The sequence below is a fragment of the Rhinichthys klamathensis genome, unplaced genomic scaffold (genome assembly GCF_029890125.1).
Source record: "Rhinichthys klamathensis goyatoka isolate OS25496 unplaced genomic scaffold, OSU_Roscu_1.1 h1tg000395l_1, whole genome shotgun sequence".
NCBI lineage: Eukaryota > Metazoa > Chordata > Actinopteri > Cypriniformes > Leuciscidae > Rhinichthys > Rhinichthys klamathensis.
In genome coordinates, this window is record NW_026606897.1 from 1061294 (window position 1) to 1089276 (window position 27983).

General features: G+C 38.7%; 1 protein-coding gene and 1 long non-coding RNA gene across 3 annotated transcripts; both read right to left on the bottom strand.

Moving 5' to 3' along the window:
- Window positions 1–121: 121 nt before the first annotated feature.
- si:ch211-257p13.3 (kinesin-like protein KIFC3) lies at window positions 122–17514 on the bottom strand. Of its 2 annotated transcripts, XM_056234469.1 has the most exons (20): window positions 17324–17514; window positions 16999–17179; window positions 16621–16717; window positions 16365–16528; window positions 13769–14021; window positions 8557–8729; window positions 8196–8261; window positions 7887–8024; window positions 6952–7149; window positions 6543–6716; window positions 6220–6367; window positions 5402–5532; window positions 5143–5254; window positions 4864–5045; window positions 3943–4047; window positions 3682–3812; window positions 2913–3033; window positions 2700–2829; window positions 2357–2586; window positions 122–934 (listed from the first exon to the last, which is right to left on the bottom strand). In XM_056234469.1, the coding sequence occupies exons 2-20, from the start codon at window positions 17095–17097 to the stop codon at window positions 803–805; spliced, it is 2784 nt and encodes a 927-aa protein (XP_056090444.1). In that variant the 5' UTR covers window positions 17098–17179; window positions 17324–17514; the 3' UTR covers window positions 122–802. The 2 variants fall into 2 exon arrangements, with proteins under 2 accessions (XP_056090444.1, XP_056090443.1); XM_056234468.1 differs by having other exon boundaries at window positions 16999–17514.
- A 4027-nt stretch (window positions 17515–21541) lies between these two features.
- LOC130070174 (uncharacterized) lies at window positions 21542–23063 on the bottom strand. The gene is made up of 3 exons (XR_008803849.1): window positions 22840–23063; window positions 22485–22578; window positions 21542–22391 (listed from the first exon to the last, which is right to left on the bottom strand). It is a non-coding gene; the product is annotated as an uncharacterized LOC130070174 (long non-coding RNA).
- Between the last annotated feature and the right edge of the window lie 4920 nt (window positions 23064–27983).

Consider the following 27983-nt stretch of genomic DNA (forward strand, 5'->3'; position numbering starts at 1 on the left):
TGTTTAAGAGGAACATTTTATTCAGTGTGGTTTACTCTCAAACCGAAAAATGAGATGTTCACCACTAAGAAATGCTATTGCACATTGTTGTCAAGTATAGTTACATTCATTCTTATCTTTAGCAGATGCTGGCTTAATTTTCTTGCAGTCAAATAACTCAAGAACTATCCAGTTCATGAATCACCCCTTCAGATGGCTGAAAATGTGACCTTTCGGTTATTAGCCTGGATCTTAAAATGCTAAGCTACCACCTTTGCAGAGAAATAAAGTCAGCAAATGCTGATTTTGTGCAATTCGGCTCAACTCGCATCCATTTTACCTAATAAAAGACGGATCGACTGGTTCTACATACATAACATAATCATGGAAGTCCACACCAACCATACACACACAAACATATTTTGGCCATTACTTCCTAAATATTATACCAAATAATTTTGTTGTTTTTGAGTAAATATCAGTATAAACTTTAAGCGATTAAGATACTGTGGTCTCTTATGTTGTGACTCCCAAGATTGACTGAAATAACCTTTTTCCTGTGGAGAATTTGTGATATTTTGAACTTACGTTGATGGAGAGCTTGTCTTGAAACTGGTGGTGGTGGGTGTTGGTGAGACTTTGACATGCAGATCAGCTATGGATAAAGCCATTGCTAGATATGTGGCATCACTGACGTTTCCAGAACTGCAGCCCTTGAGTAGGATTGGAAGCCTCAGCCACAGGCTGAAAAGTGCAAGGCTTGTCCATCTACACCTAATGCCATTTCTGGTCCTGCGTTACTTGTGAGGGTTGATGGTATGCATTAACTTTTGTTTTCATTATGTCCTCCTGTCTCAATTTTTCTTGCAGCAGGGCCCAGCTCCACCTTGCACACTCGCTGGGCAAACTTTAGCGAGCACAGGGTCTCTCCGACGTTGCTCTCAAGAGATGAAACCTAAAGAAGACAAAATATTTTTACAGTAGTAAAATTTGACATTACTCTGTAGGGGGTTGTTTAACTCTGTGATCCATCAAATGGCATTCCCATGGACTACCTATAGACCATTCAAGAACTTTGAGGGATATTTTTACAAAACATGGAACAAGCTGGTTAAAATTGCTTTAGTACATACAATTGTTTAAGTACAAGGTTTTGTTTAGAATATGAGTGCGTAGAGTAGAAATTCATGAGTCAACACCATTGCTGAGTATTTTCTCAAAACTGTAGTGAAAAAAAGACAGTCTCAAAAACATGGTTTGAAATCGCCAGTGTTTTTAGGTCACAAACTTTCTTGTAACCAATCACATCAACGTGCCGGCGGGCTTTAGCATATCATTAACTGCTGCGAAGCAGGGGAGTTTCAAGAGAAGCCAGGTTATCCCGGTATGTATATTTTTCCGTTGATATGAAAAATCTGGTACATTTAGCAATATAGCGAGTGGATTATGTATGTGATGTATATTACAATGTTATGATGAACTATATGCCTTTCTCCACTATTCAAAGTGTTTCTAAGGATACTGATTTTTAGATGGCAGACTGAGATGGCGAACGGGGTTAATTACGGTTATGTGTCGAACGTTCTAGAGAACGTTACATAAAACGCATTACTATTCTGATACATCGACTTGTAGACAAGCCTGTATGAGTGAGTGGAGGCGGGGCACATTTGCATATTCATGGCTCAGCGTATACTAAATGAGGCAAGTGTACTACAAATGTAATTACATTCAAGTTATTTTAAGGCATGAATAAAAAAATTCTCACAGGAAAAAACTTTAAATATGCCATTTTGGTAATCAAAGATGAGATTTAAGGGATACAATTATTGACTACAGGGGGACTTTAAGAAAAACTGAGAAAAAAGGAGCTTTTTGCCTATGCAGTACAGAGCATTTTTTTTTTATTAGAATTTTTGTTTTTGTCTCCCGCACATTGATAGTGTCTGCCCTGAAGACAAACTATATTAAATATTCTGGAAATTGAGTGGATGTGTGCCTTGTTTCCACCTGGTTTGGCAAGTAATTCAAATGACCACTTGAGGATATCGTTAAACTCTACATTTCTTTAGCAGAGGTTTGTTGTGTGGGTGCTACCTCCCTGAAATTAGTTTTTTCAAGGCAGAATGTCTAAACCCCATTGGCATCATATGAAAAAGAATGAACTGTTGTTAGATATAGATTTCGGTCAGCTACCTTGGCCCTGTCCTGTCTAATTTGGTGTTACAGTATAGACCAGACTTTGTGCTGATAGTCAAATGGGTTTTTCACACTGCACTTAACCCTGGGCTAACCCAGGGTTTCACATTTGTCATTTGGAAAGGGGCTTAGCACAGCTAAGCTAATGGGGTTAACTTGTGAGTCTTGGTCCTTGTACCTGAACAACCATGGCGGTTTTGTTGCCTTTTCCTAGTGAGTCCTGCAGCAGGTAGGTGAGTCGTGAGTTCCTGAAGGGTATGTGAGTCTGGTGGGCCCTAAGAGCTTGGATCACATCTCCTAGAGCGAGCAGTGAGCGGTTGATATTCTGGGCTTCCTTCAGTCTTTCCCCCTCTGCCCCAGACTTCCACACCCTTTCAGAACCAGCCAGATCCACAAGATTCAGCTTGCCTGCAAAGGAGAGGTCAGGGATTTTGGATATAGAGGGCTTTTTGAGCGGAAATCAAGACTTTTAAGAACTCGCAACTCAAGCAATCTAAAGATCCAGAGTCGTTGAGACTGACCGGTGGTTTTGGCTCCACTGGCGAGGTCTGTGCCCAGCACAGTCACAGTGAGCAAGGCATGTGATCGAGAGCTATGCTGATTCATCTGCGTTCCAAATGTAATCCTGTTCTTTCGAGCTATGGCCAAAATCTGCAAAAAAAACCAACAGATTATAGGAGAGACGTTTTTTGTATAGTCAGCATTATCTTGACAGATGACACCCTGGGACTCACTTTTTTGATATGCTGGAAGCTTTTGACCTCATTGACCCTGAGTCCTGGCACATGGAGCTGTCCTGTCCCATCAGGGTTGATCTTGATGTCAAGCTTCTCTCCATCCTTACTTAGTAGATCTCTGTTGTTAACAACCAAAAAATTGTTAACAATTGAATTGTATCAAAGGGTTAGTTCACCCAAAAATGAAAACTGTCATTATTTACTCAACCCTCCTGCCATTCTTAGACTTTAGTTCATCTTCAAAACATAATTGAAGAGATTTGTTCACTGTTCCTTGCTGGTTGTTGTATTCTTCATTTGTAAGTCGCTTTGGATAAAAGTGTCTGCTAAATGAATAAATATAAATTTAAGTGCAGTTGAGCTTCCGTTTACCATATTTAATGTGTTCTATGGATGTGAGTTGATCAGTGTTTAAATGTAAAATTACATTTAAATCAGTACATAACATAAAGCAGGACAGAAATCTCGCAGGTTTCGAATTTGTGTTTCAAGGATTAATGAAAGTCTTATGGAATTGGAAGTTTACGACATAAGGGTGAGTAACTGATGACATAATTTTTTTTCTAATATTTGGGAGAACTAACCCTTCAATATTCCTCATAAACATCAATTGAACGACAGGTTATTGCATGATCCAATAGCTCGAATATTTACTTAGATGCTTCTAACATTTAATTGAATAGGCCATCATTTATTTGAAATTCAAAAAAGTTGTAGATGGAGACCACCACAGAATTTTTCATGATAAAGAGGTAGAATACAATACCTCAGGACCTCGTTGTAAATTTCCACTGAACTGACACTGACGGTATATGTCCACATATCTTTTCTTTCCTCAATCTCATTGAACAGATGTTTCAGGGCTCGTTGGTTGATACCGGGGTTCTCAACAGTACCCTGAGCAGACACGGATGGTTAATGAGACCTGACAGTCTTATTGAATAATTAATGGAAACAGATCATCTGGGTCAAAAGTATGAAATCGGAACCATGTGTTATGACAGGTATATAGTTACAGATATATTACCTCCATAGTATAGGTCTTGCCAGATCCTGTCTGGCCATAAGCAAAGATGCAAACATGATACCCATCTATACAGGATGTGATGAGCGGCTCAATTTCCTGGAACACCTAAGAGATAAAGAATGGTATAAAATATACATATCAAAAACATTACTAAAAATGCTTTCTTGATCAATTAAAGGTATAGTTCACACAAAAATGAAAGTTCTGTCATCATTTACTCAAGTTGTTCCAAACCTGTATGAGTTTCTTTCTTCTGCAGAACTCAAGATATTTTGAAGTATATGGGTAACCAAACATCAATCAATCCATAGTTTGGAGGAAGAAAAATACTATGGAAGTCAATAGGCTCCATCAATTGTTTGGTTACCGACATTCTTCAAAACATCTTCGTCAGCAGAAGAAAACAATTCATACAGGTTTGGAACAATTTGAGGGTGAGTAAATTATGACAGAATTTTCATTTTTGGGTGAACTATCCCTTTAAGCAAGCTATACTGTAGGGATGCACTATGTATGGTACCCTAACGTTTATTGGCTGGTTTTAGAGATTTATTGCTACACTTTATACTTTTTGGATATCGTCTTGTGCATGCTTTTCCCGAATTTCATCTAATGCTCACTTAATCTTAACAAATAACTTAATTACACTACAGTGTAATCTTAAACTAATCTCAAAATGAATGTAGTATACATTTTTAATAATGTTGTGATGCTTAAATTCACTTGTAGCATTTAAAAAGCATTTTTATTAATTTAGACAAAATAGTATAGAATTTTAGTATCGGCCATGAAAATAATGACTAATTTAGTGATAGCAACGAGACATTAAATATTAATGCATTATTACTATAGGCTACTGATGTTTATAGGCCTATTAAGTCTTTTAGTATTTCATGTGAATATGACTTTTACTCTGCTTACCTCATCTTGAGTGGCCTGAGGGTGAAATACTTTATCAAGCTCAAAGTTTTTGGCCTTTCCCTTGCTTAAAACTGTGAGTGCAGATTCATTATTGGGGTCTGTTGTCACAACTACCGCTTGGCCTTCCTCATGTTGATCTTCCTTCAGTACTGGCTTTACACGGCACAGAACACGAATATTACCTGGTGGAAAAACACATACACACAAAAAAAAAAACTTTTCTTATATTTTGCTTAAGTCATATGGACAGAAATGGTAAAAATGGCCATAGCTGCCAACCTTTAAGCTCAACCAGCTGCTCGTGGTACTTCCTGCGGAGTGCTACCTCCTTTCTGTATTTTTCCAAAAGGTCTTTGTTGGCCTCTGACATCTCAAATATAGCTGCCATTATCTAGGGAATAATGTTGTAATATTAGAAAAAAATAAAAAAATTTTTTTAGAAATGAAAGCAACAAATAAAATGTGCCAATATCTAACTCTTCGATCTCAGAAGTTGTACATTTAGTACAGGTTTGTGCAGCAGTAGATATTTGCTTACCTGTTTCTTGGCTTCTTTGATAGCTGTTCCATAGAAGTCAGAAAAGTTGCGGACCTGACTGCGCAGGCTGGCATAGTCGGTCTTCATGGAGCGTAACGTGGGAGGGAGAGCACTCAGACGCTTCTGGAGGGCTGGAAATTACATATAAACATGCGCTGAGCCATACACATTGCCGCACATTTAACAATGTCAACAATAGGGGTGCTCATGAGCACACCTAAATCATATGTCTTGTGGACTTCACAAGTGTAGCGAACACTATAGACCAGGGATGTCAACATTGGTCCTGGAGTGCTGCTGTCCTGCAGAGTTTAGCTCGAACCCTGATAAGAAACCTCCCCTGCCTGTGGCCTTAGCTGAGATGGGCTTATTATTGGGGGATACGAGGGTCCGTGGCTCTACCTTTGGAAAAAGCGTAATGGCTAATCACGTGTGCCTTGATAACTAATCACATTACAGCCTTGACATAATTGAATATCGTTCAGAGTTGTGCGACAGTCAATCACTGTTTGCGGACAACATAGAAATGAATGAGAAGTGCCATAAACTGAACCCTACCTGTTGCGCAATTGTCCATGACTTCTCTTATGAGACAGCATTTTTTTTTGGTGTAAACTTTAAAAATAGATCAATCGAAAACAAATGTGCTAACATGCTGAAGATTAGCCGATGGGCTGTCGATTCATTACATGATAAGCTATTTCCTCACAAAAGCGGTTATATTCAGCGTAGTGAAGCCTCTCCTCCATCGACAAACATTAATTTTTAAAGAACAGGCATGAACCATCTATTAAGATTTGTAGTAACAGTAAACTCACTTATGAACTGGTTCTGCAGGCTCTGGAGATGCTCCTCAGAGCAGTTGGCTGCAGCTTTTACTGCTGCCTCTTTCTTTTCCTCAAGATGTCCAATCTCCTTCAGTAGTTCCTCCCTCAGGGTCCCAATCTCCCTCTCATATGCAGCAATCTGTGGAGCCATTGCTTTTTTAGAAGAGCTGAGGTTTTCTAGTTGTGTTCTGACATGGACTGTATAATTCATGAATTTTGTATCTAAGATTGCATCAACAGAGGCTGTTAAGATCTTTAGCTTCAAGTTATACAGTATGTACCATCATAAAAACAAATGGATAAAGCTTAGAAACCTTGTGTTGCAAATTGCAGCTGACTTCATCTGAATGTCTGATGTTCTCCTCCAACTGTCTGCATCGTTCGCTCTGGTTGCTTAGCTTCCCAGAAAGCTGTGCATTCTGTTGTCTGGCTTCAGATAGTTGACGCAGAGTTGAAGGCGACTCCACCTCAACGGTTTGGGTAACATACTAGAAGACAGAAAAAAAAAAAAAAATTATTACTATAGATTCTCATTCTAAAGTGAGTGCAAGACACCCCGGAGTGCAAGACAAATCATCAATATTTTTGGTCCGTTTTCTTGTAATACACTAAACACCTATCTATCTTTTCTGTATGTGTGTGTGTATCTGTTAAAAATCAATTTGATCAAGTTTGTTGTGGCTTTTTGTAGGTTTTAGGTTCATATTCTTGCATTTTTCTTACTTTAACCACAGGCTCCTTGTTGCGTTCTTTGTCTAGTTCAAGCTGCAGATCTCTCACACTCTCCTCTCGTCTCCTGAGCTCTTCTGCCTTCCTCCATTCGCTCTGCTCTTTCTGGTGCTCCAGAGTTGACAGCTGCTCTGCCCGCAGCTGCAGTGAACTTTCCAGCTGCAGAACACGACTGCGCAAGTTCTCATTTTCCTATAGGGTACAATAGTATACTAATAATTCATATAATTCATCCAATCGGTGCATATACACATAATGACGTCCAAGCTATGTCCATATACAACTGCACCTCACAGGCTGCATTTTGTATTTGATTTAAAATAGAAAGTAATAATAGAATTTTTTTTATACTTTTGTAGAATCACTTTGTTCATTCATTTCACTGTAAAGAAAGCTACAATTGAAAATGTGGAATACTTGAAACTACATAAAACCCATGTTAGAACAACAAAATTCCCCCAAATGTTGTCCCTCCTAGTCAAACACAGTCGTATGAACATTGTATTAAAAAAGTTATGGGAGTTCCCAGCATGCATTGCACCATTTTATGATTATTGTTTTGCTGAATGCATGTTGAATTGAATTTTCAAGTTTTTTTCAAAATATCCTTTTTTACAGTGTATAATATAGGTAAAAACAAAAAAACAAAAAAAACACGCTAATCAAATTGTTTCAAAGACCACAGGGAGTATATTTTTTGCTTTTGTGTGGTTTCAGTTGTTTGAAAATTTAAATGTAGAAAATTTGCTTGCAGATTTTACAAACATGTAAAGTGAATGGTTAGTGAATGACAGCATATGTCTATGGGCCACAGAGGTGAGGCGTACTACATATGTCACAAGGGAGGGGGTAAGGACAACAGTCAGGAGTGTCATATAAGTTTCGTTGTCATCAGTTACTGTACCCAATGCATTAAAAGACATTCTCACCTTGATGAGCACAGAGCTGGACTGGGATGGGATGACCGACAGTTGCTGCAGAAGACCCTGCGTCACTGTGAGGCTGTGTTTCAAACTCTCATTCTCTGCTGATAAGCAAAGCACTCGTTTTTCAGAGTCTGTTACTCCCTGGTGAAAGAAAAAACAGAAAAAAGTCACAGCTGACCTGGAAAAAAAAGTGTCTGATAGAACAACCTAGATTAGCTCTTGGTCACGAATCATTTTGAGACTGTCTGGCCTGGTTTCAATGTGCTCAGTTTCAAATGCAGAGCACTGGAACAGATTCTTCCAAATGCTTACTGATGTAACTCTGAGTTTGGACAGCTCCTCTTCTCTTTCCTCAATACAGCTCTTCAGCTCATCAATCTACAGGGAGAAAATCAATTGTGTCAGTTTAGCAAGTCTGGAAAGAAAAATGAGTGAAGAGGATGGATGAAACTGAATAAACCGATGGAGAGGTAGCTGAATGGATGAAATATGCAGACTTATTACTGTCTGGATAAAGGTAAAACAGAGATGCTTTCATGATCATTGGTGAGGTAGAAAGAGGAATAAGTGGAGATGTGCTGTGAAAGCATCACTGATTGCATGAATACATGTTGTGGGTTGAATGATAGTATGAATGTATAGAATGAGTGACTGGATGAGTAATGCTCATCACCTGCTGTTGGAAGGCCTGCACTTTAGTGTGCCGATCTCGTTCTCTCTGCTCAAGCTGTGAATGAAGCGATCGCAGCTCTCCTCTCAGTTGACTCCTCTCTCCCTGCAGCCCGCATAGAGATTGAACCAACTTATGCAACCCAACCGGAGATGATGCAGGTAGCATGTACTCACCTACACACAAACACACACATGGCATGACCGTTTAGAATGCAATTTCAAAAGAAGCTAGTTCATCTGGCATAAGGAGTGGCTTACCAATATACAATCCTACCATTCGGACTGTCCCTAGCTCCGTGACTTTTACAAAATGTCTGGATGCGGCCCTCTCCCCCGTGAGACAGTTGGGAGTACTCATCCTGAAATACCTCGATGATTGGTTGCTCTTAGCCCAATCGAAGAAAAAACTATGCATGCACAGATCTTAGCTCCTCAGCCACTTGGAAAGTCTTGGACTCGGCCCAAATGCGGGCCTGGATTCCACTGGAGCGCTCTCTAAACATTCAGAGGCTAGCGGCATCTTTCAGAATTGGGGATATCCTTCCCCTGAAAATGTTTCAGAAGCTACTGGGCCTCATGGCAGCAGCCTCCTCAGTAGTTCCCTTGGGTCTGTTACATGTTCGGTCACTACAACACTGAAGGCCCACGTCCCATCTCAAGTGTGGTGCGAAGGCCGCCTCATTCTCAGGGTGAACAATGGTTTTGCCAAATCCCTGGAAGGGGATCTTGAGTAATTGTCTCTGTGTCTGTATAGGCACAATACATGTTATTAGCTGTGTTTCCATCCAAAGTTGCGAATTTAAATTTCCGCTCAAAGTTCAAGATTCTAATAAAATTTCAAACATTTCTCATCTGATTCTTTTGCTATTCACATTAATTTTATATTTGTATCATATGTTTTGGCTTCTGCTCTTCTGTTCATGTCTCTTATCAGTATGCATTCTCACAGTCATATGCTGTGTTAATGCCATGTCGGAATTACGTAACGTTTTATAGACGGTTTCATCGAACGCACGCGCGTTGCCCGGGTTACGCGCTGGCCCGAAGTTAACTTCCGGTCTGTGTTTGTTAACCGGTAATATCATAATATCATAATATCATTCTCTGGTAATATGGCGCCGACTACAAACGCAGTGAAAATTAAGGTGATGAGCAGACTGAAGTTGGGCTCAGGTTGTTGTGTTGTGGGATGCAACCTGAGGCTCTGGGACAAATACCTTATCAAAAATAAAAAAATTCGTTTTCCTAAAAACGAAGGGAGACGGCGAGCGTGGATCACCGCTGTGCGATGAGAGGCTTGGCAGCCAGGCAAGAATTCAAGGATCTGTAGCACTCACTTCGTTACAGGTAACAAACTCATGATAAGCAACAGATAATTATGGAAGCTTGTTTCCGGCCATGAAGAATAAAAAAATAATAATAATTGAGACTTTTTATCTCATAATTGCGAGATAAGAAGTCCGAATTGTGAGAAATAAAGTTGCAATTCTGAGAAATAAAGTCGCAATTGCGAGAAAAAAAGACAGAATTGAGACTTTTTATCTCACAATTCTGACTTTTTTCTCACAAAAAGTCTATGGTTTCTACAGATGAACTCTGTTGTTATTGACTCTACCGGAAGTTAAGTTTGGGCCACAAAAGCGCGCATGCGCAGTAACGTTTGTTTATGTTGTTGCCGTTGAAACCGTCTATTCAGAGCTTTATTCAGGTCGTTGGACTAGGAATTATGCGTTTTTATGTCAACACTATCAACGCCTAAATTAATCTGCAGAAGTCAGGTGGTACAATGCTAATCTGGTACAAGCAGGTTGTAATTACGAGCACTACGAGGACGCGAAGGCTCTTTACAATTTGAAATCTCTTAATTACGTTAATTACACATGGCGTGAACACACCTTTACTTCCTGGTTTTGTCATGTGATTGCCTTACCCTCACATGATCTTGCACTTTGGTTCTTCGTCTCATGTGTCATGTTTTGATTGGTTCCTTTGTTTCATGTCATGTGTCATGTTCTTAATGGTTCATCGTGTTCATTGCTTTCACGTGTGTCTTGTTATATCATAAGTCCTTAGTATATAGTATATCCCTTATGCTCCCATTGTCTCTTGTCTGGCTTTGTTTGAGTGACCGCTGCTTGGCAAGACAAGTCTTTGTTTATTTTGTATTGGATTATGTTTGGTAAATAAAGCTGCACATGGGTTCGTTAAACTCGCCTCCCAGTGGATTTGTTACAATAGTGCTGTTCTAATTTCTATTTCTTATAAGAAATGTAAGGAACATAACTGAAAACTCTATTAAGCAGCCTCTGAGCCACACAACTTTCCTCTGGGTTAGCTTAAGACTCAAGACCCGTTTTGAACTCAAAGACTTGTGCAACTTGCCTGGCAGCCTAACTGCTCTGCAACATTTTATTTAGATTCCCGCCATTTATTATTGATATGCCGAGTCAGAGTTGTCTTTTCCTGTGCTGTACAATAATTACTGAGGCAGGCGTCGTCAGATATGAGCTTCCAGTCTCGGGTGGAGCAAGTCTATCTATTGGTGGGAAGGATGAATGGAGACACACAGGGACGCCACCGCAAACGTGATGTGGAACAAACGTGATGTGGAACAAACGTGATGGTGGAACAGGCTTGAACAAAAAATGCTTTAATTCCTGACAACATTTCATGGTGGGATTAATGTAGTGAGTATGAGCTATGGGCTAATTCAGATATGGGCAGACATGGAACACATGTAACTCAAGCCCATTTCATGCCTAAATTGGCTCCACCAAGAAATGTTGGCTGGGATATTTGATTCTGAATGATTTTGTGGTCAATATTTCTGTATTACAATTGACCGATACTCCTTGAAACCGATTTCCTAGCTGTGCTTTTTTCATCGTTCTCCTCCTCACATAAAATAAAACTTAAATCATGAGAGCATGGTCTACTCATTTTATGCTTTCGTTGTTAAAAGCTGAATTTCCTCTAGGCTGTACACTGGATTTATATAGTATCTTACAGCAGTGCACGTGAAGTTCAGCTGTGCTAGTTTGTAAGTGCACTTGCATTTGTAAGAGAAGCAGCTCTCACAATGTTTTATTCATCTTTGTGAGCCACAGAGAAACATGCCAAGTGCTGTAGATGTACCAGCCAGGCAAATGGGTATTTTTACTACATGCTAATAAAAGGTATTGATGTCTCATGAGCCACAAACACATGTATTCCCATGTCAATTAGCCATCTGATTAATATGATTCATACTGTATCTGTATTTCATGTGGCTAATGATTTCATGTGGATTCATTGAAAATGTCTCCAGACATGTGGGTGTCATGACGAAGGGCTCAAGGTTTGGTGGGTTAGCATAGCCCAGATTGCTGGTATATAGCTATAACTACCTATTTTTCTCATTTGATGGAAATACATTTTACATATATTTCATTAGTAGAAATTTTAACAATGCTGGTTCTTTTTGGGAGGGATGTTTACATTTTTTCTGTCTGCTACCTCTCAAGAAACAGGATCATTTCTAGTGAAGGGTTTGTGAGCATTTTTGGAGTGTCATCAACCAACCAGAATTGTTATGATGTAATTATGCAGAATGTGCAAGAGATGAAAAGGAATGGATAGCTTTAGCCAGGTAGCCAAGTACACAAAGCCAAGTACACAAAGCCAAGTACATCTGACATTGAATTAGTGCAAGAGACGTGCATTTTAAACACACGCAATGTTTGTCTGAGGAGAAACAGACCGCCAGAGAGTCCAGATTCCCCATATAGCTCTGAGGTCACTGCCAGGTGCGGTTTCTAAAACCATCAATCTGCTATTTTTGGCACTTTTCCCCAGTATTCTCATTTAATTAAAGTACAATTTTAAGCTGTCCACATGATGTGAACAGGTCATTATCTCTTCCCTCATTGACGTCAAACAAAATTCTGAATCCAAAAACAAACAATGAGATCATCGGGGGCCAGATTCACAAAACATTCTAACTTAAAGTGCCCCTATTGTGCTATTATTAAAGGTTCCTAATATTGGTTTGGAGGTCTCCTACAATAGGTTTACATGCATCCAAGGTCAAAAACACTTTAATTTTTTTCATAATATACATTGAACATCACCTAATTTCTCTGGTTCATTTGAAGATTCAGAACAGTCAGTAAAATGAAAAGATCTTATTCTTATCATTATATGTGAAAAATAATAATTCAAACTTTAAAAATAAAAGTTCATGATTTATGTAATGCTCCCTGTTGTTTGTGTTTTTTAGGATCAGTGTGTTATGAATGAAATGCATGTTTTCTGAATGAGAATTGTTGCCAGTGTTATGGTGGAACGAGCTTATTTTGAGACATGAATAAAGTGTTTTGTTGGTCTGAGGTGAGATTAACTGTTTAGAATGAGTGACTGGATTCCTAGATTCATCTTGGTAATGCAGACTGCATGAAGAGTTTTGAAAATGTGGCTTCAATATTGACTGATGCTTGTTAGCAATAATAATAAATAAAAAAAACCTGTAATGTTACTGAAAGAATATTTGTTCATAACTTTGAAAAACCTTGCCCGAACGTTAGCTAAAGTTCTGAGAAAGTTTCCTTTTAGCTGGGTAAAGCTATATACGGTAATGTAAAAATAATTTGAGTGTGTACCACAGTTTGTAAAATAAATATATAAATAAAAATGGGATGACAGACATGTATACAATGTAAGTTTAAATATTCAGAAACATTCTTTTAATGTAAAGGCTGAATCTTTCAGACAGACCAAACAGCAAAGACAGAAACAGATGGGTATATAACATAATTTGTTGATTCTGGAACAACATTCCTGTCTGAAAATTTGGTCGTAACCATATCCCTACCCCGAAACCTAATCCTACCCATAAGTTACCCCAAAATCAGAGGGAAATGATAGGTGAATAGCAGTGATGTAGAAGCATCTAACCCTGGTTGTAAGCCTAAACTTGACATAAACTGTAAACTTTTCCCTAAAATCTGATTGGTTGTATGGAATGTTGTTCCAGGATCAACAAAAATGTTGATCCAGGAACATGTTGTACTTGATGAAATCAGGTTCTGAGTAAGGCAAAAGACAGCCTCCAAAAAATCAATGAATGTCAAGGTACAGTACATAAAGAGAGGCATCTAATATTAAACTCATCATTATCCAATGCTAAACTCTTCACACTGAGATTCTGTGATTTATTTAGTTTCAAAAGGTCTCACCCTCATTTTCAGGTGATGGGCTCGGCTGCTGAGCGATCACTTCCTCCAGGTTGTTAATCACACTGTTCTTGTCTCTGAGGCGCTGGCGGTAGGACGTACGCAGGGCCTTCATCTTCCGCCGGTGCTGGGCACGGTGTCTGCGTAGCTGCAGACGGTACTGATCAGCCTGCTGCTGCAGCTGTTGCAGGTGGGAATATTGCTCCAGGAAGCTCAGGAGGTGGGACATCACAGACAGCAATGGAGACTCTGTCACCTGGAAAATACACATTTCATATTTACTCAACTATTACAAAATAAATGTGCACTTATAAAAAAAAAATGCTTTTACATGTTTCATTACATTTCTACACTTTCTTTCAGAAAATGTGACAGGTGTTTCCAGGAAAAAGATATGTTAAGGTGTTGTGGAGGTAAAACAAAAGCTGAAATAAAATTAATGTAAACTCTAAAGACATTAAAAAAACTAAAACTATTAAAAATGACAAAACACAACAAAAATACTAAACATTTAACTAAAATGAAAACAGAAAATAAAAACGAATTCAAATTATCAATAAAACCCATGATAGGAAGCCAATTATACTAAAATATTATATTTATTATATTACATTATGCTATAAAAATGATAGAAAATGATAGAAAAATAACAATGCTTGGTGATGAAGGACACAAAAAAGGACAGCAAATCTCGAATTTTTCACTAATGAAAATGAGGCTGTACAGTACAGTATGTTCAATAGGCTGTACTATAATGTAAGTAGCTACAGACTTTATGCCTATCCATTCCAGCCTCATTTTCATTAATGAAAAATGAAATATGGCATCTACCCTGACTAAGGTCTAATGAGCTCCTTAAGTTTGACTAGGGGCCATGCGTCAATGTAAGTCTTTTTTTCAGCCATTTTATCAATTTTGCTCATTTTGAAAAGTAATAACCAAATTTGAAGCATTATTCATAATCATAGAACAAACTGTGAATTATATGTGGCAAAGTTAAATACATGATGTTTTATTAACAAAGTTCGGGAGAAGCACGTTCTGATAATTAACACGGGTGGAGAGCACTCAGCAATCATGATTAAAATGTTTCATTAACAAAGTTCGGGAGAAGCACGTTCAGATAATTAACACGGGTGGAGAGCACTCAGCAATCATGATTAAAACGTGTACATATAGACTCAGCAGTCTCACCTAATTTCTCTGACAGTTTAGCAGCGTCCCTCCACCACCCCTTCTCCACTCTTCTAGTCCTAAACCACTTACATACGGGGGGGAGTACTCTGGGTTCGGGCCGAATTCCGAGCTCGAAGCCCTCCCCCCGGACAGCACGCCAAATACGCATTATACTTTATTCCCTTTAATTGTATGTAAGTGTGAACTCGTGAAATACTGTAGGCAGAACCTGATTTCACCAAGTGCAACATGTTCCTGGATCAACATCTTTGTTGATTCTGAAACAACATTCTAATCAACCAATTATGTCAAGTTCTGTCAGCACCACTATCGTCAAAGATGATTGACAATTAGCATACAGTTTGGATTGGCGGTATGGTTCTGTTCTGGACGAGAACTCCCTGCGCATCCATGCAGCCTAGCATGGATAAGATCAGGGAGAGCAGCGATAACCCGCCTTAGGTTAAACAGAACAGAACCAACATGAATGTATGCAGATATCATTAATGTCACTATTTTAATATACACCATAATTTGAGAAATGAGTCTGATTCAAGAGGAATCAGAATGCCAAATACAGACTGCATGAGAGGAGGAGCTGGGGATGGAGGAGGGTAATTCGCTCCTGAGAAACGGGATAGCTGCTGATAATACTGAAGGAGCTTATATATGGATGCTGTGATAGGCGTTGCATTCCTATAAGTTGACGTGGATCAGCTGAGAATCAGCTGATGCGAGCTTGACTAATGTGACCTGCCAGAACTAACGCTACGCTTGATTTTAGGCTTACAACCAGGGTTTGGTGCTTCTACATCAGTGTTATTCATCTATCATTCCCCTCTGATTTTAGGGGTAACTTATGGGTAGGGTTAGATTTAGGGGTAGGGAAATGGTTATGATTACATTTTCAGACAGGAATGTTGTTGCAGGATCAACAAAATATGTTGACACAGGCATTTCACGAGTTCACACTTACATACAATTAGACGGAGTAAAGTTTAATGCGTATTTGGCGTGCTGTCCGGGGGGAGGGCTCCGGGCTTGGAATTCGGCCCGAACCCAGAGTACTCCCCCCCCCCCCCCCCCTCGTATGTAAATGGTTACGACTAGAAGAGTGGAGAAGGGGTGGTGGAGGGATGCTGGAAAACTGTCAATGGATTGAGGTGAGACTGCTGAATCTATATACACCTCTTATCATTGGTTGCTGAGTGTTCTCCACCCGTGTTAATTATCTGAACGTGCTCCTCCCGAACTTTGTTAATAATAGGAATGTTATTTACATTCATATTGTGCATATTATTCCAACTCAGCAAAATCAGGACGTGCCATACTGTAGAGCTAAGGGTCTGCTGAAATACTACCACCACCAAATCACCACTACTATTAAACATGGTACATGTGAATGTAGTTAGAAGGTCTTCACCTTTTCACTAGGTTCTGTTGGAGAATTAGTGGCTCTTCTCTTTTCTGCCTCTTGCTTGAAAGACAGGAAAGCTGTTAATGGTGTTTTGGCAGGTAATCCATGACCTTCATCAAACTCATCATCTTCATCACTGAGAGACGCCCCATCACTATCACTGCTGCTGCCTGCAATTTAATAGGTGAATGGTTGAATGCTGATTATGTGGAGCAGCACTTCATTGTATTTAGAACATCATCACGCAACAAAACATTCTTACTTGAATCACTCAGTCTTGCACACCCTCTTTTGCCCAACCTGGGGGTGTGGCTACTCTTCCCCTTGCTCTTTGTTTCCATGGAAACATGGCCAGGCTCCTGTCAGTTACAGAGGGAGACGAATGTGATTATTGGAAGGTGTTAAAGCCACCACTGAGGACATGCGATACGTGACTGTAAGTGTGCATGCGTGCATAATCAAATTATCACCTGAATGAAATTACCTATAGTTTCTATATTGATTTTTATATTATTTATTCAATATATTATATTATAATCAATCATTCTATTTTTCTTGTTTGCATATATTGTACAGAGGACAATAAGGAATGCATATATTAGCATGTCTATCGACGTGTGTTCATTGCGGCCAAACAAACCTCCGGGGATTCTCCATACGCCCCCTCGAGCGCTGCCTCCTCCTCCTTTTTAAAGACGGTGTAGAAGATGTACACCAGCAAAGAATAGAAGGCATACATGTTTCCTGATATGCGAGTGTTACAACAACAGTGGCTGGAAATAAATGCTTTTGCTTCACAGCATCTCTCTGCTCTTCCCACACTGCAATACAATCAGACAAGTGTTACTAAACCGCAGCTCCAGAAGCAAATCCACCACAACAAATCCTGTCCGGATGCAGATGGCATTCCCATGTTGTCAAGCTCCTTAGAATGATGCTATTCCCATTGTTTTGCAGAGTCTCACCGTCTGCTGAGGTTGATACTCCACAACTGCAGTTACTGCATTCCCATTCTTCCACTCTGAAGCTCTACATGGTGATTCTGCAGGACCGCTTGTGCCTGTTCACCAGTGTTTCGGGGCTTTGGATGGCAACACTAGCTCTTGACTCCGCACATCTGTCCAACCTGCTATTCCTGGCTTCCTTTTCCCCCTCCTTTTTCTCCTCCTCTCTCATTATCCATTCCTCTCCTCCCCCCTCCTCTCTCTTCTCAGCAGGGTTTGAGAACGCTCATCGCAGATGTGTAGTGCACTGCAGTGGTGGGGTGAAGCTGATAGAGATTGGTGAGAGAAAGAACAGGTAGTCAGATGCTCAACAAAGCGCTCTGATGTTGCTATATTCAAAGTGACAACCATATATGGATTCTACGGTAACGAATCATGCAGAACCATAGGTTTGTTCCTTCTATAGCTTCACCACAGCAAGATTTAAGAAGTTTATTAAGTTCTGATGATGATATTTTGTGCCTGTAAGCAGAATACTGTGGTAATGATTAGATTTAACTGGGACATGAGGACCGGGGTGACCACTGTTCTAGATGGTTGAATGGTGTACAAATGGAAATAGCCCAACGAAACGTTTGATGGTAAAAACAAATATTGCTTGCCTAAGGTCAGCTCCCCAGCCACCACACTATGGAGAATATTCAACCCGATCTCACGACCAATTCGTACTAATTTGTACGAGTGGCTAATTCGTAACAATTCATACGACCTGACTCGTATGAATTTGTACGAATTTGTAGGATTTTTGCTAAATCGTACATATTTTACGAATTCCAAATTCGTATGAATTCATACGAATGACCTACCCCTGACCCCGCCCCTAAACCTACCCATCACGTGGGTTTAGACAAATCGTACGAATCCGTACGAGTGAGTTCGTATGAATTCGTACGAATTAGCCACCTTTTAATCATTCGTACAAATTAGTACGAATTGGTCGTGAGATAGCGTTGGAATATTCAATACAATTCAGCTGCATTTTAGACCATGAAACACTAGAGGGCGCACTACATCAGCTGAAATAAATCTGGCAGTGTTCGAAATTGTTTCCTATACCCTCATTGCCTATTCCCTACATTAGTAGTGTAAACAGTGCAGCGCTTCCAGGTTCCAAGTCAGAACGTCGGCTCATTATTGGCCAGCTAAGTCAGCATCACACGTATGTGTCGTGGTGCTCACGTGAACAACGTCAGCCAATAATGAGCCAGTATTCTGACGTAGAACCTGGAAGCGCTGCACTGTATACACTACATCAGGAATAGGCAACTCCGGTCCTGGAGGGCCACTGTCCTGCAGAGTTTAGCTTCAGCCCTGATAAAAACTCACCTGCCGGTATCTATCTAGTAATCCTGAAAACCTTGATTGCCTTGTCCAGGTGTGTTTAATTAGGGTTGGAGCTAAACTCTGCAGGAAAGTGTCCCTCCAGGACCGAAGTTGCCTATCCCTACACTACATGAATAGCATGGGAGAATGATATGGAAGAGATTATTGAATAAAGTCGTTATTTATTTTTATTTTTTGCTCACAAAAAGTATTCTCGTCGCTTCATAACATTAAAGGCTTACTGAAGTGCCTTGGAATGCACAGTTTTGTATGATGCGTTGACGTAATTTCCACTAAAACAGGAAGAAAAGGCGGGACATATTGAATGGCTCCTCCCCATTTTCAAATAGCCAATAGCGTTTAGTTTACCTCACAGACTGCAATTCGTACTTGACAGCACCATGGAAGTAAATCCGAGCGCTGATGATAATTTGGATTCAATAGTAGAGGTGTGAATAAATTCTAGCCATTTTATTCTTAACCAACGTACAGTTTGAGAACGGAATAAAACTCCGTTTGAGCAACCGAACACACATCTCCAACCCATGTTGCTCTATGACGTGTCTACATTTGCTTTGGCCCGGTGGGATTTATAGCACAAGGTGCGGGACGCTTTAGATTCTAGAGAGCATTTAATATAATATAATATAATATAATATAATATAATATAATATGTAAAGCTAAAAATAATTATTTGATCCCCTGGTGAATTTGTAAGTTCGTCCACTTACAAAGAAATTAAGGGTCTATCATTTTTATGGTAGGTTTATTTTAACGGATAGAGACAGATTATTAACGAAAAAATCCGGAAAAAACACATTATATAAAGGTTATAAATTGATTTGCATTCAGTAGGTGAAATAAGTATTTGATCCCCAAGCAAAACATAATTTAGTACTTGGTGGAGAAACCTTTGTTGGCAAGCACAGAGGTAAGACGTTTCTTGTAGTTGGTCACCAGGTTTCCACACATCTCAGGAGGGATTTTGATCTACTCCTCTTTACAGATACTCTCAAAATCCTTAAGGGTTCTTGGCTGTCGCTTGGCAACTCAAAGTTTCAGCTCCCTCCACAGATTTTCTATAGGATTCTGGAGACTGGCTAGGCCACTCCAAGACCTTATTGTGCTTCTTCTTGAGCCACTCCTTTGTTGCCTTGGTAGTATGTTTTGGGTCATTGATTCATTGTCATGCTGGAAGACCCATCCATGATCCTTCTTCAGTGTTCTAGTTTCTCGTCCAACATCTGATGGTACATGGCCCCGTCCATTGGCCACTCAATACGTCAAAGTCGTCCTGTACCCTTAGCAGAGAAACAGCCCAAGAGCATAATGTTTCCACCTCCGTGCTTGACTGAAGGGATGGTATTCTTGGGGTCATAGTCAGCATTTCTCTTCCTCCAAACACGGCGAGTTGATGCCAGAGAGCTCAATTTTGGTCTCATCTGACCACAGCACTTTCTCCCAAGCCTTCTCTGAATCATTAGATGATTATTGTTAAACTTTAAAAGGGCTTCTATATGTGCCTTCTTGAGCGGTGGGACTTTGCGGGTGCTGCTGGATTTCAATTAATTGCGGCATAGTGTGTTACCAATGGTTTGCTTAGTGACTGTGGTCCCAACTGCCTTGAGATCATTAACAAGCTCCTCCAGTGTAGTTCTGGGCTGATCCCTCATCTTTCTCATTATCATCCGTACCCCATGAGGCGAGATCTTGCATGGAGCTACAGACCGAGGGCGATTGACGGGTATTTTGTATTTCTTCCATTTCCGAAAAATGGCACCAACAGTTGTCTCCTTTTCACCAAGCTTCTTGCTGATATGGCACGATGTAACTTCACTGCCGTACCATGCGAGCAGCAGGCGTAATGATATGACGCAGCGCCTGAAAATAGTTCCGTTGTGTTGACGGAAGGTGGCCTATTTTCAGGCGCTGCGTCATATCATTACGCCTGCTGCTCTCATGGTACGGCAGTGAAGTTTCTTGATTATTACGCAGGAATGAGAGTATAGTTCCTAGCCATATCAGCCTAGAAAATCGCAACTTTACATTTTCCGTCGGTCTTAGTGCACGATGTAACTACAGAAGAGTCAAGTTTTAAATAGGAAAAATATCGAAACTCTTTGGTCATTTTTTTCTGAGAAATGCTAATGGTCTTGTCCTCTCCAATGATGTATGCTAAGCTATGCTAAAAGTGGTACCGCCAGAACCGGAGATCGGCTGAATGGATTCAAAAACGGTAAAAACTCACCAGTTTAACTCTGGGGGAGTTGTAAAATGAGCCTATTTCCAAAAAAAGTGGAGTATCCCTTTAAACAGAACAATGCAGGTGTGAACCAGTCACCTCCACAAAAAAAAAAGCTGCACTTGACAATCAAAGACAGGGACTAGTTGCTATTTATAAGCATATTCATACAGTTTTGTACAGTTTTAAATATACGATATATATATATATATATAAATACATAAGAAACAGTGTATGCTGTTACTATATATATATATATATATATATATATATATATAGTAACAGCATACAATGTTTCTTTTTTTGTGCTTCATTGTTTGAATTTACATGTCCTTAGTCAGTACAAGTAATGCTATGTACATTCAAACCAGTGTTGCCAGATATTTTTAGACAAATGAGTAACAAATGCAGTGACTAAACAATCCCAAAAATAAGTAACTATGCTCACCAAAACAACCTGCTTATTTTTTTCATCGCCTTTTAGTAATCTGTATAAACACACATTAAATAAAGTTAAGTTGCATTTTTGACATTCAGAAAACATCTTTGCAATTATATCATTTTACAAAAAAACACACACATCTAAATCAATGAGTAAATTTACTATAAATTTACCAAAGTTTCTCATAATAAGTGGACATGGCAACACTGACTTAAACAGAGTCCCATTCTTTCTTTATAAAGGACTACATTGTTGATGATGCTAAACAATTTATTCATCGCTCAGGGATTTTAGAAGCCTTCAATCTCACTGTAATGGATTTAATAGGTTATAAACAAACTCTATTATACGAATAGATGTAAACAAACTCAAGTTTCTGTAATATAATACACTATAATGTTAGCTTTTAAGACAGAAGGCTTTTACGTGCAACAGTAAAACACTGTACATATACCTGCTAGTAACCTGAGAGTAAACTTAAACATTACTTGTTCCCTAAGTCAGTCCCAGCCTTTCAAATCAAGCAGGTATTTAATAAGGGCCTTCCTGGTGGTCCAGCAACCTAATGCCATGATGACCTTAAAGATCCAGCTGAGGAGTCCTTCTGTAGGCATCACGAGGGAACCCAAAGATCTAGATCTGCTCCTTGGGGAAACTAATAAAGGGAGATTGAGGGCAACACTCCCTACCGCCCCTGCTGCATTTTCAGCAAACGCGCACACTGTCAGCGAACAGGAAAGGGTGGAAAAGGCCAAGCAGCGTGACATAATGATCAACCCATCTGGCGTTAGCCAATCAGAGAGCATTATGAAAAAAGTGGAGCCAATCAGTAGGATACGGGCTGTCATGTGGTCGTCACTAAGCCACAGGAAGTCAAAAGTAGAAAGCACAGGTCCGAGTGATTCACCTGCCCATTCTAGATCGTTCTGGAGTGACATGATAATTTGGTTACTGGGAGAAAAGAATGAAAGGACAGATGAGCAGCCAATCAGGAGGAAGCCCAATGATGAAGCTCTGTGATCCTGCAAACAGAGAAAGAAAAGTTATAACAGTGCAACCACATGCATCTCACTGATAGTATGCATATAATCACTGGACACTGAATGGACGTTTACCTTGAATAGCTGATAAGCAGCATGTAGTGATGAGACAGACAAAATCATTAATGTCATGACTGTGGTAAACTCTTTTATAAAATCCATCAGTGCCCTTTGAACACATAAATCACACATGCATGAAATTAGTGCACTTTTAAGTGTACACAACAAATATGTTAAGTATAAAGTACAAAAAAAGAAATAAAGCACAAAGTTGCCAGACATACTAGGCAAAGTAACAAACTTACTGGTAAAACACAGCTATAATAAAAACGAAAACATGCTATATGTATATAATATAAGTTACTAACTAACACGTTTACTAATGACTGGAATCTACTGTATTGTAGCAAATAGGATTGTCACGCCATACCTGAGCAAAAAGTGAAGTATTTTATTGTTCAGCGTGTAATTACAGAGACAAGGCAAATTGCAGAACGTCAAGCTACTGAATTAACATTTAAATCAAAGTAGTTGTCATTCGGTTCTGTGGCAAAATGTGAAAGATTGCGTTCAGCATGTGCTCGCTGTTTATCATCAACAACCCGAGCGAGCCGAGCACAGGAAGTGTGTCCACTTCTGCGCCTAGCGGGTAGAGTGTGTGTTCTACCCTCTAGTGGACGAGAGAGAAACAGCACCAATGTTGAGATCACAATACAAATCCGGGTTACAGGCTATTTTTTACAGTCGATTGTTACATCACTGCTATCCGACAATTTATCTTATGGAATACATAAAAAATCATGACCGATGGCAAAAAAAAAAAAAAGAAGAAAAAAAAAGTGTTTTGGTGCGATGCAGCTGTATGAGCCATTCCACCGAAAGGGTGACATTTCTGTCCCCAGGACACAGGGGCGGCCTTACCTATGTTTCACCCGTTTCAATTGAAACAGGCCCCGCCCCCAACAGACCAGCAAAATCCCATTCATTTTCTCCGTAGGATATTGATTTTCAGCCATAATGTCTAAACCATTCAAGGTAGATTGACCACGAGCTACGAGGTTGTGAAACGAAAGTTTCTGCTCCTGTAAAAGCCACAAGCTACGAAATCAACCTTGTTATTTGCAAAACACTGACGTCTCTGATTGGACGAACTCGCGGTTACCATGGCGACGTTTACCACCACCCCCGCGAACGGCCTAAGCGATCTGAAGTATAATATCGGTAGTTTGTATTTATACCTTTGCCTTTTTTGCCGTTAGGTTAAAATATTATTTTGAGCAGAAAAATTATTTTAAGAGGAAATGAAACATACAAATGCCAGTGGTGCTGAAAAACGAAAGATATCGGACAACAAAAGAAAAGCTTCAGTCTACTCTGCGTGAAAGGGCGAGGCTTATTCCAACATACAACGCTGTATTGTATATAGTTTTAATCAAATAAGGTTGGATTATTTCTATGTTGAGCTGCCTGTTCATGAAGCTGAAAATGCACTAATAAAATAGTATAGCCTACCATCATAGGCGGAGTTTGACATTCGAGCCAGGGGGGGCAAAAAAAAAAAATCATTGTAGCATTCATTCATTCGTTCATGTAGTAATCATTAGGCGCGTTTCGATTACAGATTTGCGCAAAACTTTTGCGCCTTTTTTTAAATGTCGATAAAAAACTATTGCGAAATGACGGCGTTTCCATTAACCGATGTTATGCGACTAAAATGTATTTAGACATTATTACACACTAGACATTATTATTATTATTAATGGAAGGAGACGTGGTGTGTTATCCAAGCATTAATGGCAGACCCTTATACTGCGAACGGCACATATAGCCTAAGAGTTCCTGGCTGTTTCTCCCTCATTTCTGCTCCGAGGTCTTGATTGTGGCATTTCTTTGAGGTTTAGAATCCAGTACTCCTGTAATTATTGTTTCTTTTATGAATTTAATAAAGAACTCGTATTATGTCCAAACGGTCAGTGTACTTTTGTGTCCATTCGTTTTTCCTTATTTAACCCGTAATTGCAAAACGAAAAATAAACGGTTGTATTTTTAAAACGCAAAGTCGAACACCAAAATTTTAATTTGAACTACTACACACCAAATGCTGCGCAAAATAAATAATATGGACGAATTTTCAGATTTTTGTTTATGACTTTTTGCCCCTTTATTAAACATTTAAAATATTGACAAATTAATATGAAAAAAAATGTAGATTTAACTGGTTTTCTAAGGCCAAATTAGAACCTGGAAATTATATTTTTCCCGTAGTGCTGAATGAGAAGATAACCACAGACTACAGAAAGGTGATTTATAGGTGAGTTATAGGCTATAATTAATAAATGTGTCTGAAAAAAATAACAAGGCATTTTAATTGTTTATTAATAAAAAATCAGTGTCGGCTAAAACATCTCCATCTCCGCTGTAAAGCGGATGCACCTTTAGAGAGAAATGCACCTTTCATACGGATTACATAGCCTAATCAGAAGGTATTAGCTTTCGATTCGAATTTGTTCGTTTTAAAGTGGACATTTCAAGCTTTAGCTTAGGCTATATTTTGTTTCAGTTCTAGCGCTTCAGTTCACGGAGACCATGAAGCGCGCCTGATTGTTTTATTTTATTTTACAAAAGCACAACGTTTTCTTGTTATTGTGAGTGTACACAAATAAAAGTAGTTGCGAATAATGTATTATTATTTTCTGTATGACCAGAAATGATAGAGTAGGCTAGCCTATTTTAAGTTGTTTCCACTGTTGATGGGAAAATGCAAGTGTTCGCGCCCACGCCCCGCGCCTCCGTGCCATCCAGTGCGCGCTCCACATTCCGCACACACACTTGGATATGCGTCAAAATCTTTTTTAGCCTATTTGTGATCATCTTAGCCCTGTATTATGAATGATATGTGACGAATTGCTTTGTTCCTTTTTTTTTGATAAGCGTCTTCTACATATGTAGCCTAATAAATGTTATAATAATGATGATAATTATTATTATTATCCCCGCGTCTTCTCTAAGTCAGCTGACTGTAAATGCGCAAAACCTGTTTCCATTGCAGTTTTTTTTTTTACTAAAGCAGTATATAAAATCAGATGTGTAGCCTATTACCTACCACCATTTAGTTGTTTTGTGTTATTTAAAATATTTATAATATATATAGGCCTATTTTTTAACAATGCAAAAAAAAAAATTAAACGGGTTTCAGCCACCAGGGGGGGCAATGCTCCCCCTGCCCCCCCCCGCAAACTCCGCGCCTGCCTACCATTGATGCAAACCAACAGGAATCCTTGCTTTTTCTGCTCTATTATGTTTGTTTTATGTGGGTAGGGCCCCATATTAGTTATTGAAACGGGCCCCCAGATGCTTAAGGCCGCCACTGCCAGGACATTATAAAACTGCATGAAAATTAACTGTAAAATACATTTTATTATCAATCAAAATGTCCTGCACATTAAGCTAACTACAAATTTAAAATGTATAATTAAAAAGATTAATTAAAACTACATAGAACACAAAAAAAGTGCATTTTCTGCATGTCCACACTCTCTATCTCTAAACTTTACTATAAAATATGATTAAAATCGTGCAGAAATCTTTTTTTTTTTTTGCATTGTTGTGTGACTTTATATCCAATCTATGTTTTAAAATGGTTGTTTTTTTTTCATGAGAAAAAAATATTTTATCAAATAAAAATTTTAGTCGTGTCCCCGGGTTTTCACTCAGTCCTGTTACCCTAACACATCCCCAGCCCTTTTTTATTTTACAAACTTGGAATATTCAAGACACATTTTCAACAGGAAGTTGCATCATCTGGATCTTCTGAAGGCAATGGGAAGACCATAAGTAAGTCCTCACAATTTAATTTCTGTATATTTTGAAATTGTAACTATGACTGAGAAGGTCAATCTCAACATACTGTACTGTTACCTAAATTATTTCTTAGATTTTATTAATTTATTTTAAGTAAGGTAAGTCACTAGAATTTGCTACGTGTCCTTATGCTATTAGCATGTATGCTATGTGGCCATATGTCATGTATTTATAACTTTTTGCTTCAAAACTCAATCCTGTTACTTTCAGTCCTGTTACTTATATGAAAAACAACAGGAGTGAGTTAAAGTAACAGGAGGGAGTAGAGTCCTGTTTTGTTGATTTAATACTGTAAATATTAGTTGATATAATACTTTTCACCTGAGTTATGAGGTTTAAGGTTGCAATTAGGCCTACTTATATTGTAGACATTAGCATTAGTTTTACAATGTGAACACCATACTTCCAGGAAGCCAGTCCACCACAAAGTGATTTAAAAGTTTTGTCTGTGTCTTTCTTATATCTTACATGCTTTTTAAATGGCACATGAGTTTCGGTAACAGGATGAGAAAACATGCGTCCATCTTCTGCTTAGAAACCTTGTAAAAATTAAAAAAATAAAGTTGCCTAAGTTTGACCAATGCACATTCTGAATAGTTATAAATGTGTAGTAATAGATTCAGTGTTGAATATTTGTATCTCGTATCTAGATATTTGTGCAACACAAAAATACTGAGTGTACCTTTAAGAATTCAATATAGGCTAATAATCATGTAATGCATTATTCCCCAGTTAAACTCAAACATCTAAATTATTAATACTTGAGACTTATCACCATGTTTACAGCTCAATCATAAAAATGACAAAAGCATATACACTCCAGTTGTACTGCAGCATAGTCAACAATGGACTGCCTTGTTATCGTGTGATAAAATGCATAGGGTGTATATAAAAATACAGGGTGTTAATAAAGTAAATGATAAAATATTTTATAACATCAATTAATGAAATATGTTTTTATTTAAACAATTTAAATGTAATAAAATTTTTGACTTAAAACTACATGGAAATTAGCCATCCCTTTAAATGCTTTACTTCAGCTTTATTAGAATTCGTTATATTCATAGTAACCAGAATTTGATTTATTCTGACACATAAGTTTCTAGTTACCCAGCAAGTTGTAGCTCAAATGCACCCAAAATAAGCCCTACATCACATTACTCTATGTTTATGATAGGAAGATATAGAGTGCTGCAGAGATGATGCATTTTTGTAGGCCATCCTTGAAGTTATAGCATCACCCTGGTTCCCTCGACATTTTTACAATGACTTTTGGATAATAAGCTCTGTGACCAACAAAAGATTACTATACTTACACGTAAAGATAATCTTTACAAATGAACACATCTTTTATGAATTTTGAAGCCTAAATGTATTCGCCAGAAGTTTTAGAATATAAACAAATCACACCATGGTCACAAGACGTCAATGTCACCATCACTAAGCTTCCAACAACTCTTTGTTTAAAATCTACAAGTTGGACATTTAAGTTAGAAAAGTTTAATAAAGATCACAAGTATAAAAAGCTAATAGACAATTATCCCTGTTTGGCATGATGGCGTTTAATATCTCTGACAACCTCTGTAGTCCCATTTGCTCACTTGTTTTACAAGTCACGTAAAAGCTTAAAAAATTCATGAGTTGGGTATACTGATGTGTGTTTTTTTTTTGTGGAATAAATATATTGAGCTTGTGCTAACCCATTAAAAAAAA